At 41.1% G+C, this 21,922-nt stretch overlaps 1 protein-coding gene across 4 annotated transcripts in view; it reads right to left on the reverse strand.

Moving 5' to 3' along the window:
- The window catches only part of megf6b (multiple EGF-like-domains 6b), a 69,392-nt gene extending 48,231 nt beyond the window's left edge, over positions 1-21,161 (reverse strand). Inside the window, exons 1-5 of one of the 4 annotated variants that reach the window (XM_039799147.1) lie at positions 21,059-21,157; positions 20,054-20,102; positions 18,379-18,513; positions 17,307-17,416; positions 8,685-8,789 (exon numbers count right to left, since the gene is read on the reverse strand). In XM_039799147.1, coding sequence (XP_039655081.1) covers positions 8,685-8,789; positions 17,307-17,416; positions 18,379-18,513; positions 20,054-20,055 — 352 coding nt within the window. In that variant the 5' untranslated portion in view covers positions 20,056-20,102; positions 21,059-21,157. Of the gene's footprint in view, positions 1-8,684; positions 8,790-17,306; positions 17,417-18,378; positions 18,514-20,053; positions 20,103-20,902; positions 21,024-21,058 lie in introns of those variants that run through there. The other 3 variants (XM_039799145.1, XM_039799148.1, XM_039799146.1) reach the window with 3 other exon arrangements.
- Positions 21,162-21,922: the final 761 nt, after the last annotated feature.

Raw genomic sequence — 21,922 nt, forward strand, 5'->3', positions numbered from 1 at the left:
AAGGCCGACATACTAAAAGCACCTCTCTCATCACATCACATTCCGTCCCAAACATGAAGGGAGCAGATACACTATACACTATTTAGCCAAAGAAAAATCAAAGAGTGTTTCCTCGCTCATCAACTGACAGTCAAACTTGTACATTTGCTAGAGTGAACAGCATGTGTGAAATGGTTTAACCATACGGTAAAGGGATGTTCTCTTTTACAACATGGCCCCATGCAGAACTGCATCCTTTAAACATGACAGATACCATCTGTGTCACTGCTGCTCCCTCCTGTCACTGTCAGTCTCTAAATGGCTTGACGAGCAGCAGTGATGATAGCAGTTACCCCACATTTTCAGATAGGGTTCGATTTTGCGTAGGCTTCCTGCTGTTCATTATGAGTGAGTGCATCCATGGGCGTTTGAAGCTGCTCTAAAGTGGCACAGACTTGGTCCACATGCTGGCTTGACCTTTGACCTCTCTGCTCCCCTGCAATCTTCAGCGCAGGGGGAGACAGCAAAAGTCACCACAGTCACGTAAATCAGTTTAACTATGCACACAGTTAAACTAATAATACTATAATCACTGGTGATCTTCCACTTTGCTAGACTGAAAAAGATGAGTGGACACTTTATCATTGCATGTTACAATTCAAATATAAAACCACTGTGAGTGACAGCAAATTCAGCAATACTTCTGACCAACATGCCACTAATGTGTTAACTGGGATTTGGCATCTGGGAGGCATGAACCACCCACATATTTGGTCACATTTGGCTTTAATGTGCTTTAGTGGTTACTATGACTAAGAAGGAATAAACCTTGCATGCATGACAGACATGTAAAAAGAAAAAAACATGTTTTGAGCAGGTAAAATATGCACATTTATCAAGATTGAAAAAACATGGACCCCCATGGCCTACTTTAAAGGCATTTACCATGTCTTTATGTGTGTGTTAAATGAGAGGAGGGGTGACAAAAGGCAGGTTACAACAGGCCAGTGGACTGTTAGTCCACTATTGAACTTTTAGTAATTGCAGAGTAGGACAGCTTTTGGACGAGGAACTGCAAAGAGCAACATCTAAGATAACCCTCGCTGACTGCAGCTATACACGCAAACTCATCCCAATCTTAAGAAAAACTGAAGCACATACTTTCCAGACAAAAAAAAAAACTTTCTGGAAAGCTGTTCAAATCAACAAAAAAAGACAATGTGAGATGGACAGAAGTAGCAAGAAAGAAGATGGAAAGTCAGATGTGATGACCAGATTACCTAATTAATACCTAGTTCATTTTTTTTTTTTTCTCTTTTACTAAGTTCTTGACCAGACGACCCTGGTTCAAGTCTGAGCACTTCAAAGGTTCTGGGCAACTCAACAAGTGTCCTTTAATAAGACAATGAATTCCCACAGTATCTCCAGGGTTGCTGACCTGACCTTGCAACCACGCTAACAAGCCTGCACCTTTACAATGCAGCTCCAAGGTAGACCCAGAATAACCATAATACTGAAAAAAAACATCTACACTAGGACCACATTTTAGGTTGGTCTCATACTTTCAAATTGTAATCCCACTACTACTATAATTGGAGAGCGGTTTGTAGGTTTGTGTTTATTTGCACATCTTGAGAACCGTTCATGTGATCTACCGCAATACTTGTCAGTTTTACTTTTTATAAAATTTGTCAACAGGAAAGGAAGGCTGACCAGATCACTGGAGCTGCCTGAGGCTACAGGTAAATACTAATGCTTTCCTTTTTTCCACCTGCACATGTATTTTGTTACAGTTTATTTTCCTCTGGTTGACCTTTCTTTTAAAATGTACAAATAAACATTAACATATTGGTGATTCACCCTCTTTTTCAGCTGAACGCTATGAGGTTAGTTGGCAATGAATGACACGGTATGTGGTCGCTGGAGCCACCTAAGGTTCTAGGTAATTACTCATGCTTTTCTAGTAAACCTTACATCTCTATTATGTACAAAATGTAAAACCTTTATGTGACAATTACTATGAGCTTAATATACAAACATACCATATTATTAAAGCTTCTACACCAGAGCAATCACTGAAGTGAACGCCACAAAACAATGTGCCCACATCACCACCCCCCTCAACATTACCACAACTTGATTAAATCTTGATTAATAATTTCTATACTGTGAATGGCGTTATGTGCAATAACTCTACATAGCGTGCAATAATATATTTATAAGTTGGGAATAGCATTTGGCACAATGTTTAAAAATGCCACTACTTTTAATAACTTATTTTTTATATTTTCTTTACTATTAATAGTTTCGCTGCATGACACGTGCAAGTATGTTTGTATATGGTGCGTAAGCATGCAAGCATGTGTGGAATGGTCATGTAACCTTCTCAGGAGATGCACAGCAAATATAGTTGTAAAATGTGCATTGACAATAAAGGTATTCTATTGTAACTGCACTGTAATGTCACATCCTTTCCGAACTCACCATTGTGTCATATTTCTTTTGATTTGAATACTGCTTGGCGTTATGTCCTTTGCACGGATAATTTAAGGGATGGGGCCAGAGGGTCAAGGGGAATCAGGAGAGGTTGGGGATGAGAGTAATGGAGAAGGCTGTTCAGGGAAAAAACGACACCCACAGGGCACTCAATTCTAGTTCATAGAACTGTAGAAATACCACATTGTAAAAATACTATATTGACAAGTGACAAGTATTGCATTTAAATTAAGTATTATCAGCAAAGTGTACCTAAATGATCAAAAGTACATAGTATGCAAAACAGCCCCTTAGACATTATGATAGAATTTTAGCTATTATAAGCAGCATTTTAATGTGGTAGTTCACCAAAGTGGAGATTACTTTCACTACTGTTGGATACTTAATATTTAACAATGCTTTATATTTAATGAGCTTTAAATCTTTATCTGAAAAATATCCAATTAAGGTAGTAAAAAGGACCATATTATGCTCTGAAATTAAATAGGGTAGAAGTTAAGTAGCATGAACTGGTAATGCTAAAAGAAGAAGCACCTCAAAATTGTACTTATCAGAAGTACAGTAGTTGAGTAAATTTACTAAGTTACTTTCCACCACTGTTATTAAAGGTTAAGAAAAACTATGAGAAATACCCTCAGACATGTTATCATCTCTCTGTATCTTTCACAAGGTGTTTGTTCAGAGGCAGATCCCCTGTGCCATTTCTCAGCACCTCAGCCACCTGACTGTGGAGGACTCGCATCATGCACAGACAGGCTCCATAGAAATAACGGAACTCATTATTTCGAGCTTCAGTGGACTGTCTATAAGCCTAACTAAAAAACTCTGAAGACATCAAATGAACTACTTGGGTGTTAATCTTTCTGGATTACAGGAGAGACTCTGCTACTGGTAAGAAACAAGGACCAACTTCCACCTCTGCCTTTACCTATGGTAGGCTCGGGCCTATATCATACGTTTGTGTCATTGATGCCACATATAACAGTAAAATAGGATCTGCTTTGTCTTATTTATTCATCTACTTTAATTTGTTGTTTTTAAAAGGAAAAAAGAAAAGATATACATTAGAAAAGTTCCAATTAAATATCCAATTTCCAATCAAATATCAGTAGCACTTATTTTGCTAGATATGCTAGAGGATGGTAGCATAAATCAGACTAACAAGCTTCATTTGACTCAACCATATTCCTGGTGGATAAATGCAAGTAACTTTGCAGAACGTATGATTGATTTACTGTACTAACATTTGGACTGACTAAAAAGAGTCAAAGTCAACATGGCTGTGGCTGAGCCTGGGTGCCTGCTTTGAAGCAAACTGCATACATAATAAAGAAAATGATGATAATGATGATGATAGCCATGAGCTGTCTTGAGTGATGTCTAGAACAAGCTGGTCCTCCTGGCATTGCAATGACCCCAGACCCAGCCAAGATATGAGCTTATGGTTCAGAAATCATTTGCAAATAAAATTAGATGCAATTACTGTAACAGATAAAGAGCTTTTTCAGTAAAAAATTCAGTTTGGGATCAACAAAGAAAAGCCTAAGAAACACATGTTAAACCTGTGGGAAAGGAACACGTACTGTATTTTCTCATATCGGGTTACTTGTATTTGGAAAAATGTTTCTCTCTGCTATCACGGATTTTACTTTGATATCACGGACTCCTTATTCCTCCTTATGTTTGTTTCAAATAACTCTTAAAAAAGTCATTACACAATCCATCAGTTTTATGTATTTGAGATTACTTTCATTTTACCTTTCACCTCAGGACAGAACACAAGAGGTAGCTTTAAAAGATATTTCAAGATTCTTGAACTAAGACAGTAAAGTTTCATGTTACAAAATGTGTCTGCCTGCTTTTCTGTTTGTCTGTATGTTTGTCTGTGGCTGAGCCCAGATGTCAGCTGGTATGAAGACATCTGCCCTGCCAGAGGTCTAAAAGCCTTGGAAGCTCTTGATCCCAGAGGATACCACTTGTCTACTGACGACAGGCTGAATACTGAGTAAATCAGGCACCAAGTGACGAAATCCCACTGGATATAGACAAGACCGTTTTACTTCACAGCAAAAACGGAGACAAAGCCTCATACTTAATGTTGAATAATTTTGGTTTTTAATTTTTATTGTTAATATTTTTTTGTTTTTATTTTCACTCTATATACTTGCAATCTTTCCTATTTTGTTCTGCAACTGCTGCACAACAATTTCCTTCGGGATAAATAAAGTTCTGTCTTATCTTACAGTACAATGACTTTTCTTCAGAAGTCGCCATCCCTTAGGTCAAATTATATAACCTTGAAATGGTCTATCCTACTGTATGATAATACCATGGTTTGGAAAGTATGAAGCTGAGGCAGGTGACCCATTCCAATAAATGGGATTTATTGCATTTAAAGACTAGAAGAGCCTCAAGGCACCGGCCCTCACTTTATCACTGAGTAAAGGCACAAATCCCCCCCCCCCCCCAAAAAAACAGTAATTATTGTCTTACACATCACTGAGACAAAATGCCACTAAAAAGCAAAACAAATGACAGCTTCAGACAACTATTCAAAGCAGGGTGCTAATTGGCCCATCTGGAACGACATTTGCTGTACACAAATACGGATGAACCACATCAAAAGCGCCTCAAGGGGATATCACCACATGCGACTGCAGAGGAATGCTTACATTGCCATCTAAAGTGATTAAGTGATGAGTTATTATTTGCGGCTCCACGCATTCGTCCTCAGCCACATCCTCCACTGTGGCTTCAGCTTTAATGTAAACATAACGAGAGAACTAGCAGTGATTGACAGCTGTGTGCAGCATGTGGACCACAGCAGTAACTGATTTATAACAGCAGCTTATATTAGCAGCGTGCTCTCGTCTAACAAGGTTGTTACAACAAACTGGTATTTGCCCTGACCACCACAGATTGTTCTTCGTAATGACTGAACTAGGGCTGCACAATATGAGGAAAATATCTAATTAAGATTATTTTGACCGATATTGCCATTGCGATATGATTCACGATATTGGAGGGAATGATAATTTTTTAATTTTCATTGAAAAATATTACAATTAAAAACTAAAATGATTATAGGGTGATTTTAGTCTGTAGGATACAATGTATATGCTGGGACAGGTCTACAGCACCACAATACTTAATTAAGAATGGTTTGACACATATTTTGCCTTTAACAAATATTGCGCAACCCCCTGCGATTTGGATATTGCAGTAGTTAATATTGTGATTTCGATAAAATTGCGATTAATTGTGCAGCCTTAGGCTGAACTAGGGCTATATAGCAGAGCCATCACTCTGTGACAGAGTCATTCATTAGAAGTGATGATATTGCTCTTTCTCCAATCACTTTGTACTCAGTCTGCAGCTTAGTCCCTTTGCCTTCAGGACTCTTGACACTGAAGTGACCTTTATTTGGCACATGCAAGATCTCAAAAAAGAGACAGCTGCGAGTGTATTCCCGCCTGTGTCCCGACTCCCATAATCCCAAATGTTGCCCCCGGTCAGGCAGAGTCACTGACAGCCCCACACCCTTCATCCAGCAGCCCATTCTATGCCAATCACAGGGCAATATAACTGCCAGATTTTACGGACTGATAGCCTCCAATAGAGGGAGGATCAGGGCGTGGGGGCCTGCTGCATAGCTCTCCACCAGCAAGGGCCCCTAGGTGCCCATTGATGACAGCTATCATTCACACAATGCAGGAAAATGCTGGCGGACCTCAATGTGCGGAAAGGGAAGGGGGGCAGTTGATGTCTGCGCTGATATTAAACAGTGTAGCTCAGGGGTCGCCTGGAAGAGAAACTGAAAGGGTTGGCAAACTATATAGTGATGGGATACAAAGATAGTTGTTTGTCAAAAATAAAATGTTAGTAAGCCAAGAACTGAATGAAGACAATGAATTAATAGATGAAAAATATCTGCTAACTAGATTTCAAGCTCCCTTGTTTAAATTGGCTTTACAAGCAAGGTTTTCACCAAAATGTTGACTTCTTCAGACACATACCCACAACAGGAAGTGGGGGAATATAGACAAGGAGGAGCACAGTGTGTGTCTCTTAATACATTTGCTCTCAATACTACAAGTGGTGCTAGAGTTTTGATCCTTCAAGACTGTTTTTCTTCATGCACCTTGTGCCAGAACCCCTACGGTGCTTCTGGTGCTGGAAGCTCAACAGAATATACTTAAGTGTCAAAGATTTGATCACCGAGTATTTATGTTTTATTTGATATTCTAAAATAAGAACATAAATAAAAGGCATTGAAATGTGGCAACAGGATGAGCATGAATGTTTTTGTTGACAGTGCTGCTTATTTTGTAAAGCCAAAAGTGCAGAGGAGAGAGGAGTTTTCTTTTAATTAGATTTATTTATCTATCTATTTTGGAATTGAATTTTGTTTCTCCAATAAATGTTTTTGACGTGTAAATGTTATGGTATCTTAGTAATGGTTTTGAAGTCAGAAACAGGAACTCACCTTTCATATCTCATCACATAGGAACACAGAAACTACACCAATGAATTTCTTTGTCCCATACAGTGAGACAATATTTTGACAGTTTCCTGATAAACCGAGCATCCATAACAACAGCTTTTACATTTGCTTGTGTCTGTCTTGTGTCACTTAACAGATACATCATCACACACGTAAGTCTATTTCAAAAATATATCTTTCATGGACTATGGATGGTCGGGGGAGTTTGAAAGACTCATTTTCACTATAATACAATACAATTTTACAATAGAAAAATCTATTGCACCAATTGCAATAAGAGTATTTATTCTAGTCAAGAGACCTCAGAACGATGTTACAAAATTATTTTTCCACAAATAAGTTAAGGTTTACTGAATATGTCAGGAATTTAGGGTTGAACCTCAGTCTTTTTTTTCATGACCAAGGTTTAAGAGTTTATCAGAACCTTTATTACTTCTTCTCATTGGTTTTCACGGTGAGGGGTGAAGAATAAGGGCCATTGTACCCCACTGTGTGCACTGGCCCTCGCCTCACCACTCTATACCATGATACATCCTTATGCGTCTGAATGTATGTATGTATGTATGTAATGTACAGAGTCTCTGTGCGTAAATGTGTTCATATTTTCAATTTCCTGTAAATCTATAATGTAAATTTTGCATGAACGTGGATCAGCAATCATCAGATTCAGCAGATGGCTTCAATCCTCTCAAAGACCTCCACTTGGCCCATCAGGATCAGCTTGAAAAAGGCAACCAATGGTCTTAAGCAGCACCTTAATGGGCATGAGTGTTCATGGATCCACTGTCCTTTTATTACAGCATGAAGTAATCAGAAGTAAGCCAGGTCAGCTTAGCTACCACAAAGAACTCTGATCATATATACGGTCTGTCAGGGTCTGTCATTCCCAAGGCTTGATTATAAGTCCTATAATAGCCAACAAGGAGGTGAAGGTATGGCAAAATATGTTGCACTAAGGAACTCATTCTGAGAAAATCCTGTGTGAATGAAAAAGTTTGGTAAGTTAGAGATGAACTTGGATCTCCTGGCTGCTGGCCAGAGAGCGTAAAGTCAGGACAAATCATCGGTCCTAATTTGAGGGAGAGATGGATGATTCTGGTAAAAAAAAAAAAAAAAAAAAAAAAAAAAAGTTCATACTAAAAGGAATTTCCTGCCGTGTGGTGTTATCAGAAAAACAACTGAATCCTCCACTGTTTTACTTCAACAGCTCAAATTCAACAATGGAGTTGCTGATAACATAGTTGGGCTGCTGGTAAAGAAGCCAACTGCTGATGTGAGGAGATTCTCATTCACTTAGAGAAAGGCAAAACTCTGATCACAGAGTTCAGTGGGGAGGCTTGGGGAGCTGACTGAAATGGATCAGAATCCGACTCCAACGAGAAGCCAAATAGTTGTTTTTAATCAATTGGTAAGCTGTCAGTTTCAATCCGTCTGTAAAGAGTTTTTATGATTCCTAATTTTACTGTAACTACATACTGCGTCCACTGACAGTGATGGAAAATGGACATACTGTAGATAAATGCTGGGAATACATCCATATAACTGCAGTGTGACAATTTCTACAAATTGTGTGTTGAGAGTGAAAGATTAAAACAAACAAAGGACAAAGAAAGGGAAAAACAATGAATGGAGCACAAAAAAAACAAAAAAGAAGAGAAGAAAAGAGATTCTGACAATGAAAAACAGTCAATATGTTTCTACTCACCATACTGGCAGCTGGGTCCGTTGAACCCTGCAGGACAGTTACAAAGCTGGGTGGATCCCTCCCGACACTGGCCCCCATTGAAGCACACACCGTAGCTACACATTGCTGCACGTGTGGATGTGGACAGACAGGTTCGTAGAAAAAGAGAATGACAGAAAAAAATAGTAAGTGAAGCAGAGACACCTGGCTGTTGTCATGAGATGTCAACATCTTCAGTTTCAAACGCTGACCTCTTTCTATCAAAGACTTATCACTTATTACTCACTCATTACTCACTAAAGAGGAACCTTGATTCTCCTCCATTCACACTAACCAATGTAAGAGGAATCCACCACTTGGCTCTCTTTGAGCAGAGGGCCAGGCTTTTGGCCAAGTAAAAGACATTTCTAAACTCAATTTCCACAGAATCAGAGTGTTTAACATGAGTGGCGGCAACAGCTTGTATGACTTTTAAAGGGAAAGTGGTCTTGTTCCCCGCACGGTTTGAGAATGCTACCTGAGAATGACACTGATTAACTGAACTGAACAAACAATGATCATACAGATGTGCATGGGTGAGTCATGGGATAAAATCAGAAAGCTACAGGGTGAGTGTGGCTCATCTATCTCTTGGAGCCAGCGGCCCTGTGTCCATAAATCCATGTAAGTCAAACTGCTCACAGTCGTTAAGACGGGAAATTCAAAGAATCCAGGACGTATATAAACTAGCTCTGAAGATGTGAATCCACCTCAAAAGTGTACCATCGCATTCTCTACACTAACATTCATCATGACCGTCCTTCACCTAAAAATGTGTACAATACAGTACAGTACATGATGTCTCCCTGCCTGTATATGCTTATCTGATGTTCGTCGAGGCTAATAACGCTGTGTAAGTAAGACACAGCTGTTGGCCTGTTGTTTGCACTATCCTGAACAGAGTACAGTGCTTAGTGATGACAGATCCAGAGGATTGATGTCTATCATAGCTTTTCCCGACTGGCAACATGTGGACACAGAGTGAAAAAATACAGTCTAGCTAATCACAAGAGAAAATTAAATGCCAATCGTTCCCTCCGATGACTGTGAAGAAAACCCTCTGAATGCCAGTTTAACTGTGCACCTTCTGCCAGATATGCATTTTTCTGCCCATCTATCCAACCAGAGGCAGCATGACCAATCATCCCACCAGGCACTGGCAGTTCTGACGAAATTCCGAAATTGTAGTAATAGTAGCAGCACCTTTAATGTTTTCTGTTGTTGTTGTATTGCGTTTGTTTTCTGTATTTATGTTTTTATGCTGCCTTGCTGCAAAAAGAGATTCATCTTTTAGGAAAATTCAGGTCTGAACTGAACAGCTGTACATTTACTGAACCATTTAGTTGATTAATCATTCAATCAACAAAACATTAAGTCAACAAATAGGGTAAAAACATTTGCTGGTTGTAGCTTCTTATATGTTAAGATTGGCTGCCGTTCTCGTTGGTCAGACAAAAACATCTAATTGAAGACATCTTGATTGTGACAGATATTTTTCAGTAATGTCAGACATTTTATTGACTAGATAGAAAAGCATTAGTTGCAACCCTAATTATATACAAATATCCACTACTGATACTTTAAACAGAGGTACAACTAAAGGTACAACTGATCGGCTGAGGAAACGAAAGGATGCTTTCTGTAAAAAATATGAGCTGACAAAAGTATATCTACAGTCTGGCTTCAACCATATCATGTCAGCAGTGGTGAATAACATATTTTCGGACAAAAAAAGAAGGACATGAATAAGCGATCTCTAATAATCACAGATCAGACGGAGTAATTTCATCCAGTAAATTCACAGGGCTCCTTTGAGATCAGCGCTCAGTCTAAACATCCGCCTGTCATCTGGCTCCATCCTCAGACACCTGCTCAACAGTTGGACCATCCAGGGAGTATACAATAAATCTCACACACACACACACACACACACACACACACACACACACACACACACACACACACACACACACACACACACACACACACACACACACACACACACACACACACACACACACACACACACACACACACACACACACACCAAGACTATCTCTCTTTCTAAAAAACACCTCAGAAAACATAAAAGATTCACTAAACTGATGCATATTGTCAAATACATCCATGTCCTTGGGCCCAATACCTATTAGACCAAAATATTGCCCTATTTGTGAAACTGCTGAAATCTTACTCCAACAGGAAGACCATCTCACCATTGCTTATCTGCCCATGATGACTTCCAGTTCCTGTGGCTACAGAAGCTATAATACACTGCAGTAGTTCAACATACAGCTACATAACTATCCCCACTTGTGTGATTATCCAATGTGAGGGAATTTTGGTGTGGGGACAGCTACAAATGACAGACGAGCAGAAAAAAAGCATTACTCAGTGGTCAGGTTTAATTGCAAAAAGATCCAAATTCATCAATTCGACAATTACATTACCACCAGCTGTGAGAGATCAAATTAATGAGACATTTCTAAATTGTGGTAAAAAGCTTTAAATGAACTTAATTACCAGCAACAAAGCAAAAGGTCACTTCAGGGTAGCTTGGCTAAGCGACAACAAGGGGAATGTACATTCCCCCTTCTGAGATGTGAGACATACAGGATTGTTGGCAGCTAACCAGGGCATTTTCAGGCCGCCCCCATCCTGAGCTCCTTACGCTGCTTAATCTTCCCTGAAATAATTTCTTAATGTGGCATGCAGCGTGGCATAAACCTCACTCTCATGCGTCCACTCTATTACAAAGACACCTTCTCTGAGAGGATTAGCAGCTCCCACAAAAAGAAGAGACAGAAAGAGCAGGGGTCAGCGACTCGTGCCGAGAAACTGAAAACCGACGAGCAGGTGTCACCCTTACAGCTTCTGAAGGGGATGACCACACCAACACAGAGGCAGTCCAGTGTTTGATTATGCTCTGTCGATCTGTTTAACCCCTAGAGTGAGACCCAGAGGGAGAGCACATTTAGGGCGATTCACAGACACAAAGCCTTGCACTCAGGGCTCCGTTTGGTGCCATAATTGGTACGCGTGGAGCCGAACACTGTATTTCTGAGGCAACAAATCATGTTTTGCTATGCAGAGGAATGCTGTCATTTCAAAGAGTTTTTGTGAAGCTATGGCAGTTGATCTCTGAAAGGTTTCTTTGAAAGAATTTAAATACCGTTTGAACTAGACACTAGGTCGGTTTGACAAAGCAGGCACAATAATGCATAGCAAAAAAATAGTATGCAAGACCCTTGAATTAGAATATAGGGCATTTGCTGCACCCTAAAATCATACTGTACTGTATGTCTAAATTATATAATTGATTCCTGTGAGAGAACTATATATTATTGTCCTTATTTCCAAATATGTGGATGAGAATATTGACATTTAGTCACATCACCAAGATTAAGCACAATCAAAAACACGGGTCACATGGTCAGCATTTGACCCACCGCATTGTACATTTCCTCTCTTTTTCTCGCTCTAATGCAACAGAGATGTGGATTAGACAGGATAATGGCATGCATGTCACTCAGTCCAAATAGGAAACATAGAACACTGGCTTGCACGAATAATGTCTGCACAGATTCAGATTCACCATCCGGCAATAGACCACATCTGTAACTTGATAGCAATGTCTTGTAAATGCTTTAGGTCTGTGTCCTACTTCTTTTCTGAGGACTTTGACAGTAATGTTTGCTCACCATACTAGAATAAGTGTAATTCTACAATCCGTTCCCATTACAAGATCTTCCAGCAAACATCAAACAGACCTCAAGTTGTTCTGAGTAAACTGGTATTTGCTCACAGCATCATATCTGACAGCAGTCCCTCTAGCCCCACAGCAGTGGCGTCACCCATTGGTCTGTGGACTACCATTTTGAAGCTTAGAGTTTGGCAATTTGGCCATCGCCATCTTGTTTTTATTTTTTTTTTTTTTTTGTGTTTGTTTTTTTTAATCTGACAGATTTTTGGACAAGAGGGTAGAGCTAGGGAGAATGACGCGCCCAAGAAAGTGTCGTCTACGGTTGCAATGGCGCCGAGCTAAGCTAAATGCTTAAGAGGAAAAGTTGCCGATTTTCAAACCTGCTGAAGCAAGTCATCCAGCGTTTTACTGGCGGGTAAACGCCTGTAAAACTGTATAGAAGTCTATGAGAAAATTACTTCTCAATCGGACTTTTTGCAATCAGTGGAGTCTCCCCCTGCTGGAAATTAGATAGAATGCTGGTTTAAGGCACTTCCGTAATAATAATAATTTTTTACAGTCTATGGGTTAAATCGAACCCTGGAGCATTTACCTGCTTTGTGCGTGTTTTTTTGGGCAGGTGTGAACACAGCAATAGCACGCGGGTGCGGACTAAATCCACCAAAACCAAGTTACAGACAACTCTGGTACGCTTCATTACGGTGTGTTTGTGGTGAGAACGTGATCCAACCCAAATACCAGGTGCACTTCGCAAGTTTGAGCAAAACTAACTAAAGCAAACGGCAGCAGCTTGCCGTCACTCACATCTCCATGGTCAAACCAGCCACCGCAAGGCAGAGCAGACGTAGTAATGTCACTCCCAAAACAATGTCTGGGAAATTCCATCCATCCATCCATCTTCGTCCGCTTATCCGGTGTCGGGGGGAGCAGCTCCAGCAGGGGACCCCAAACTTCCCTTTCCCGAGCCACATTAACCAGCTCCGACTGGGGGATCCCGAGGCGTTCCCAGGCCAGGTTGGAGATATAATCCCTCCACCTAGTCCTTGGTCTTCCCTGAGACCTCCTCCCAGCTGGACGTGCCTGGAACACCTCCCTAGGGAGGCGCCCAGGGGGCATCCTTACCAGATGCCCGAACCACCTCAACTGGCTCCTTTTGATGCAAAGGAGCAGCGGCTCTACTCCGAGCTCCTCACGGATGACTGATAATCTCTAAGGGAGACGCCAGCCACCCCCCTGAGGAAACCCATTTCGGCAGCTTGTACCCTGGATCTCGTTCTTTCGGTCATGACCCAGCCTTCATGACCATAGGTGAGGGTAAGAACGAAAATTATTTTTTCTGGGAAATTATTTAAATGAAATATGATGGAGTGAACATTCTTATTTCTGTGTGTGAAAAGAAACTGAACCAAGGGGACAAAGTTTACAAACTCATCAACTGATTCTGAGCAGAACAAACAAACTATAGGTGTAAAACCGGAACGGTTTGCCATAAAATGCACCATTTTATTTCTCAGTTGTTTGATTTCTATCAGTTCCTCTGTATAAATGAGGGTCTGGGTCTATTTGTGTCCAGCATAGCAATGCTGTCCCCACGACTGCTGACATAGTTGTGACACACACACACACACACACACACACACACACACACACACACACACACACACACACACACACACACACACACACACACACAGACCACCCATGGATAGACAGAGGACCATTTCCTCTTCTCTGGCTTCTAGGCCTATTTGAAGCTACCTTCGCCAGCCTGCCCCCACCACAAAAGGGGGCCAGTTCCTATTCAGCAGTTAACGAGGACGGCAAACTGGAGGAGCTATTGTCCCTGCTCCTCAGCCCCTGTCACAAAGGTTATTGTTGCCGTCAATCAACCTGCCCGTCCATCCTCACCAGGCCCGTGGCTGCTTGCTGGGGTAAAAGGTTTAACTCACTGATTGAGCGGTCCTCCTTAAGTGGAGGAAGTCACCATCCCAAAATCAAGGGTTCTTCACCTTCAGGAGAACAAAATAGTCATCGAGCCAATTGGGAGTCTTTAAAAAGCACACAAAAGTCACCTCGGTTGCACTTGGGCTTTTCAGAAAAATGCATTCTGCCTCCACAAGTCACCTGGCTGACTTTTTGTAGACAAGAAGTCATTAGATGTATTGTAAAAACTTTGAATAGATGTGGCTCTTATATAGAACAGATAATTATCAACTATTTTGATAACTGATCAGCATCTAAGTAATTTCTTAAGCAGAAATGTCAACAATTCTCTGATTACAGTGTTGTATACCATTTTAAACTGAATATATTTGGGTTTCAGACTCATGGGCAAACATAACTAGTCATTTGAAGATATCACCTTAGAATCTGGAAAACTGTAGGGGACATTTTCACACGTAATGATGACACTAAATATTTAATTATATTTGTTAGTTGCAGCCCTAATTTGCATTTCTGCAGAGCATGCCTACACAGTGAAATAACTGCAACTTGCACCAGTGAAAAATCCAAGCATTTTTTTTCAAACCTTGAAAACACCACATTCAAATTCAAGCCTTTTCAAGGATTTCCAGCACCCATACGAACCCTGCGCAAGGGCTTCAGTGCATTCTTTGTGCAGTAATGCTGGAAAACATCAAAACTTGGAAACGAAAACTTCAAATCTCAGATATTTGCAAACAGCTCAAGAACTCTGAATTAATGCTATTGCGTAAATGGAAAACTCATAAACCTTCATAATTAGATGATAGTAGCCTTAAACAAAAAGATATGGAAAACAAGAGGGAGGGGGTCAAAATAGCGGAATAAAATGTGAAAATAACCAGACGTTTGCTGTGCTGTGGTATATTCTTTCTCTAAATATGTGACTAATTATGCTAAGCAAAGAATGCTGGCGAGCACAACAACTGAGGCCATTCACTGCAAGACTGTGACAGGATGTCAACACCGGTACAATGGGTGTATATAGAGACAGAGAAGAAACACAGGTGAACTACAGGAAGGAGAAACTTAACTTGCAGCCACTTCCCAGCCACTGTGTGTGCTGTATCTACAACATGATTAGATCCTGCTCAACCACCTCACAATAACCATCATTCGCCTAATTAGCTTACACTGACATTTTATTGGGGAACACACAAGAAAGAAAGAAAGAGGGACAACACAAGACAAAGAAAAAACTCAGGACTGCCAGACACTAAATCACTATCTTAACACAAAGCATTCCCATCTTTCCCAATCTTCCCTTCTTTTGGGGGTTTTCAGAGGATTTGCTAAAGCTGTACATTTTCCAAAGCAGATTTTTCCTTTTGGATGTTGAAGGTGCTGTTGAAAACAGCCCCACAGATTGCATTGTGCTGACTGAGGTACAGTACAGATAGTGCATAGCAAAGTGGGCAGGAGTGGGAGAGGGAGGATTGTGGCATGAGCTTCCTTTTATCCTGGTTCAATGGCTCAGAGAAAAGGGTGATTAGTTTGTCCCATCTCAAAGTGCTGCCACATCTTTGGTTACAGAGATAAAAGCCCTACCTCACGTCGAAGAGAGCAGCCATTGTCACGCGAAAAGAGAAAACAACCCCCCAGCTTCTTAAGTGAGGCGAAACACTGGGCAGTCCTGCAGAATGTATCTTTAAGACATTTCTGTATGAGTGCTTTAAAACAAACCAGACTCATTTTAATACCATTACTTTTTCCCTGAAAGCAAAACAAAGAGCTCTTTGAAGATAGTATAGATGCCATAATAAGACACCGATGACAGGCACATCCAGGAGATCTTCCCTCGCTTCACATCCCATCCACTTCCCATCAGAGGGCTATTCCAGACAGTAATGTGCCTGTACTAGGGGTGTCAGCGCTGAACATTGAGCACACAGGTCAGTTCCAGGTAGGGCAATGAGAGCAAGGAAGTGGGAACTTTCTTGTCAGTCAACCGGACAGGGGACAAACTGTTTACAGGAAGGCTTTGCCAAGGGTCTGTCTATGGTATGCAGGCTATGCGCTCTGGATCACTGGCTGTAAAATCCCATCAAAGGAGGCTTCTTGGTCTCAGCAGTGAGAAGCTAAGCTTATCCACAAAGAGATGAGAAGCTGACAGTCTTAGTGTGACCAACAGACCTTCTTCTCCATACATGGATTGGAATCATAGAGGGGAGATTCATATTTGTTTTTCATTGTCCTTTTTGTGCGTATCAGCACGTGGTCTCCCCACCATGAGCTGATGGGTATTGTTTTGGGGGCCTTGACTGTGATTGGTTAGGGTAAACACTGGATGGGCTTGTCTGTTTTCATGTCCATAATGCAATCCTCTGACCTGCATAGCCATGTCACACCTCTGAATGAGAACAGTGGCGTGACTATATGGAATAGAGCCAAGATTTAAACATGGGAGCACAGCCAGAGCGGGAATGTGGCCGTTTGGAGCTTTAATGTACGTATCCAGCCAAGTAAAAGCTGACTGCCAGACAGGCTATCTATCTTACACTACAGGAGCGCTACAGAGCCATTACCTCATCTACATCATAATAGTTTTTTGCTGAGTGTAGAACAAGACACTACAATGCAATCCTTGTTTCAGAGTGACTGTCAACACTTGAAAACTCTTTCAACACTTGAGATTTTTTTTTCCCACCGTCCACATCTAAACCTTGTGGGACAGTTGTAACAACACAAGTACTGTGGACATGGCACTGACTGATAACATCTGCTCAGGAGTCTGGATGGGCAAAGCATCTCTTGACCCTTTTGACCTTTTTCTGAAAACTATACGTTCAGAGGTCTGCGCTAAGGGTGAGGTGATGTTTGAAGTACCCTTTCTCCTGCTGAGTTAGGAAAAGAAATATTGTCTTTTAGTAAGCATACCTAACTTTAAAACCTGAAACCTGAAAAATCTGGATACTTACGATACAGACAGCCCGCTTCTCCGTTAAGTTGAGACCATCCAGGGCAACACTTGTACACAGTCTGATAATCCTGTCTGTACACTTGTCTGTATGCAGTGTAGTACGCTGTCCTGTTAACATGACAAATATTAAGTTAAAAGCTAAATAAACAAATAAAGCAATACAAGAACTGACAACATAAAGTACAAGAGTTTAAGTAGTAGTAGCACTCCATTGTGAAACAGTATGTGTGTGAGTGAACATGCATATAAACATAGGGATTATTGGACAATATTTGGCACATATCATTTCTAATGCTCCATGTGGTTAAATACAGTACCACGAGATTAGGAAAAAAAAAAACATTTAATCTGATCAAACGACTCCCAGTCCTTCGAGTAACATGCAGTATGATGTTCAGCAAACATTTCCCCAGACTTTTAAGGCGACATTTTAAAGTGTGAGACTGGTAGACTCAACTTCAGAAAACGGTGCATATCCCTGTACTTTGGCACCCCTCTCATTGCTCCACAGTCATTACGCATCGTGGAAACACGTTTTGTTTGCGGCAAGTAATTGTGGCCTTGGCTGCCTTCAAAGCGACCTTCGATTTTGTAACACGGTAAATAATGCTGGGAAAGCGAGCGTGAGCAGCAAAGTGAGAAACTCCTGAAATAGAGACAGGCTAAAATGTTATATTAGGACTCTCCTTCAAAGGAATGTTGGCTGCAAAGACGCCTGTGAGTTAATGACTGGTAACCCGGATGAAGTGGGGCTACACCTTGCACTTAACTGTATGAGCGGTTCAAAGCAGGGATTACAGAACAAGAGCAAAAGAGATTGAGAGAAAATTGGAGGTCAGGGAGCTCATCTGTTTGATACTGTTTGAAGGTGGAGTCAAATAAAGGATCATGCACTCTGGTAAATTCTTTTGGTTGCATGACTCATAAAAGACATAATTTATGCTTTTCTCTAGCCAGAGCTTAATCAGCAACGCACTACATCCCCAGCAGGTGAAGATGGGAGTGTTTGTATGAGAACAGAGTCAGAGGTTTAGACTGCAAATGACAGACGACAAACATGCATTTCTCACCTCCTCTCATATCCCATGCACCATGACTGTCCCACACAGCCTTGCTTCCACACTTTAACCATGCGTGTGAAGGCCTGCACACACGGCTGCCTCTGGGCGACCAGTGTCACCTCCCTCTCCACACACACATTGGGCCTGAAACAAAAAACGTGGCAAAAATACTTAATGTTTTTACAGATGTACACAAGATGTCAGTGGGGCAATGTATGCATGCTGTGAGAAATGTTGCAGCAAAGATAAATGTTCAAACCTTGCATAGGGCACTTTCTAGTGGACTACGACGTAATGACTGTGCTGAGGTGTGAGACTGCTTTTGATGTCTGGTTTTGGTATTTTTAAAGACTTAAGGGGAATTCCTCATACATCACCTTTCAGAACGCTGAGCCGTACAAGATTCTACCTGTAGCTCAACCTAAATTCAGTATTCATGCTAAATGTGTTACCTGAAAGTATTTTAGAAGGTGGCATTGGCATGAAAGTGGCAAGGATTTTCTGTTTAATTTTTTTCTGTTTTCATATCTTCCACCCAAAATGTAAAAAAAGCAACATAAATTATCAATCAGATCAAAGATCAGAGGAATATGAAGATCAAAATGTTTTAGATGTAAGCCAGGTTTGCTGGGAAACAAAAGCATATGATGGACAATCCATGTAACCGGTTACCACTTCACTGCACAATATTTTCAAAATAAATGAATAAAACTAAAACAGGTCACAATTTCCCAGACAATTCACAAGATATATTTATAATGTTTTCACTGGACATGCATGTTTTCACTTGTATACGAGACTGAATGTCAGCAGAAGCAGGAGACAGTTAACATTTTCGCCCCCAGGTAAAACATGTTAAGCATTCTAACTTTGAGGTTTTGTCCTTCTAACACAAAGTCTGTCTGGGTTAACAGGCAGACCTGCCACTGGTGTCTTTCACACCGTTTGGTGCAGCGCACAGAGAAGCCTCGTCAAAAGCGCAACATGGTCTTTGAAACATGTACTCCTTTGGCAACTCTCCAAGGACGGACAAGAAAGCTCAGAATCTTAAGACAACATCCAGCTGCTCATCTCATAAATAGTAACCACCATCACCTTCAGCTGTATAAAATTAAATATGTAAAGACCTTATTGTTAGTGGCAGGTATAACGGCAGAGAATCTTTAACATAATTAAAGCTCTTTATTTATTTTTGCGGGGTTTAAAATACTCGTTATAATTGTCTGGCTCTTCACTTTGAAGGGCTTCAAACATACTCTGACAGAGTTAGGAATGCAGTGCAGACTATACACATGGCGCTAATATATAATCATGTAAATTACAGTGATGCTGTGCATGGAAGCCAATAAAGACCATGATGAGAGTGCACAACAGTTAAATGAACCCTTGAGTATCTACAAAATAGATCTGTTATTCAGCTGCTTTGTGATACCTTTAGCAAAACAAACCTCACAAGCCTCCGTTTTCTGCCTCTGCATGGTTGAGTCTTTGACACAAGTGTTTGCATGTGCAGGTGAACCAGCAGTTTTCTCATACTCAAACTTCGGCAGGGAACGTGAGGCTGTAAAAATCTCTTAGGAAAGATAAAGGGTAAACATCATCCCTATCTGTGTACTGAGAAAATATAGGCCAAGTAAAATCAGCAGCCCATAAACAACAAAACATAGGACAAAAGGTTACTCACATATAGGGTTGGAGATTGTTGGGGATGCCATAGCGCAATGCACGAGCCTCTATAATAAATATTAGGAATAAAGAAAAAAGAACACTATCCATGTTGGTTTTTCTTGGATAAAAGTTTCTTTTTATAAAAATTGTGAATTACTCGCAAAGTCATTCATGAGTAGCTCAGCCGTTTAACCATCAAAAAAACGTAACCTAATAACAAAACAAAACAAAACAAAAATCAGATCGCTCAACGGGGAGAATGTTAAAAGGCGCGTAAATATCCTCCGCGTGGAAATGATCAGGACTTCCCAAAAACGAACCAGCCATCACATGCGGTGTGTTTTCTCGCTCTCAGCCAGTGTGTGTGTGTGACTCTGACTGAAAACCGCAGCTCACCTATGCTTCGTCACTGCAGATGTTGGACTAACGGGCAAAAACGTGTGGAGGCTGAGCGCTTTCTGTCTTTCCTCCATTGACTTGGTAATGATGGCAGGGGTTTGGGGGGGGGGGGGGGTGGAAAGGGTGCCATTTATTATTCGGATCTTCTGCAGCTGAAACGCACACACACAAGACACCCTGCAGTCGGCAAAGAGCACTCACAAACGGGGGCTTGAAGACAGACGTATCGGGTCTAGATTTGATTTGGAGCTTTGAACCGCATTAAACTTTTCTCTTTACTTGGAACTTGATTGTTCTTGTCTCTCTACTATATAGGGGAGTCCCTTCATAAAACGGTTTAAAACAGACCAACGCCGCCATCAACTGACGTGAACTATATAATTAAGCTTGAGCTTATGAGTATATTTAGCCTACAATAGACCTTGTCCTTCCACCAATATGTTTTTTTAGTTCCATGAGCGCGTACCATTGTAAACAAGGCTGGTGGATCTGGGAAATGAGCGCACGTGCAGAGAAATATTCGCGCATATCGAAGCCATGACTCAACGCAGAGAAACGTCTGCAGGAGGGGAAGTGCAAACCACTCATGGTAGGTAGAGAAAACCAAGTGATATACTATCACCTGTGGAGCAACAGAGGATGTTTGGGGTTGAGCCTGAAGCAGCAATTGGTCACTCTGCAGGGCAAACAGCTGATGGTGGGTCACAGGGTCAGCCGCCAGGACCGGCTACTGCTGCTCTCCAAACAAAGCTTTCATTGCGCGCATGTGTGTTCATGACCCTAAAAAGTCCAGGGTCATCGGCGCTGTCCATGCAACCTCCGAGGTACCAACAGAGCATGTTGTTTGAATTAGATCAGGGACTCTGTAGTCTCGCATTGCCAGACCATCCGGGACTCTCAGACGCATCAGAGATCATCTGAGATATATGCTGCCAAAGTGGGGACAGAAAACAATTGTTTGAACTGCAACAACAACAAAAATCTTATCATAATCAAATGAATGAGTTAATGCTTATGCCATCAGCCACTTTTCGATCTCGGCGCTACTGCCGAATTAAGCAGTTTGAAAGCTCCAGGGTAAAAATCTACTGTTGGGCCCCTATATGGACATTTTTCACATCAGACATTTTGACTTGTCATAGTAAGAAAAGCACAGCTGAAATTGATAACCTTAACGATGGCTCAATTCCATCAAGTGTCCCAGTAAGCTGTTTCAGCGAGTCAGCATGCACAATACCAGGGCCTCTCCTAAGTGGAATGCAGCCATCATTAATGGTTTTGAATACACCTGTGCTTTTCCTACTATGACATGTCAACATGTCTGCCGTGAAAAAGGTCTATTCACCCCCACCTTCTGTGCACTGTTGTCTCCAAGTAGGCTACTGATCTAGTACATATAGCAGACTGCACATGGCCACCTTATTATATGCCCAGAGACAAACTTTGAAAATAAGACACTGACTCAGATACAATACACCAAACAGCA

Source organism: Perca fluviatilis, chromosome 4, assembly GCF_010015445.1.
Source record: "Perca fluviatilis chromosome 4, GENO_Pfluv_1.0, whole genome shotgun sequence".
Classification (NCBI taxonomy): Eukaryota; Metazoa; Chordata; class Actinopteri; order Perciformes; family Percidae; genus Perca; species Perca fluviatilis.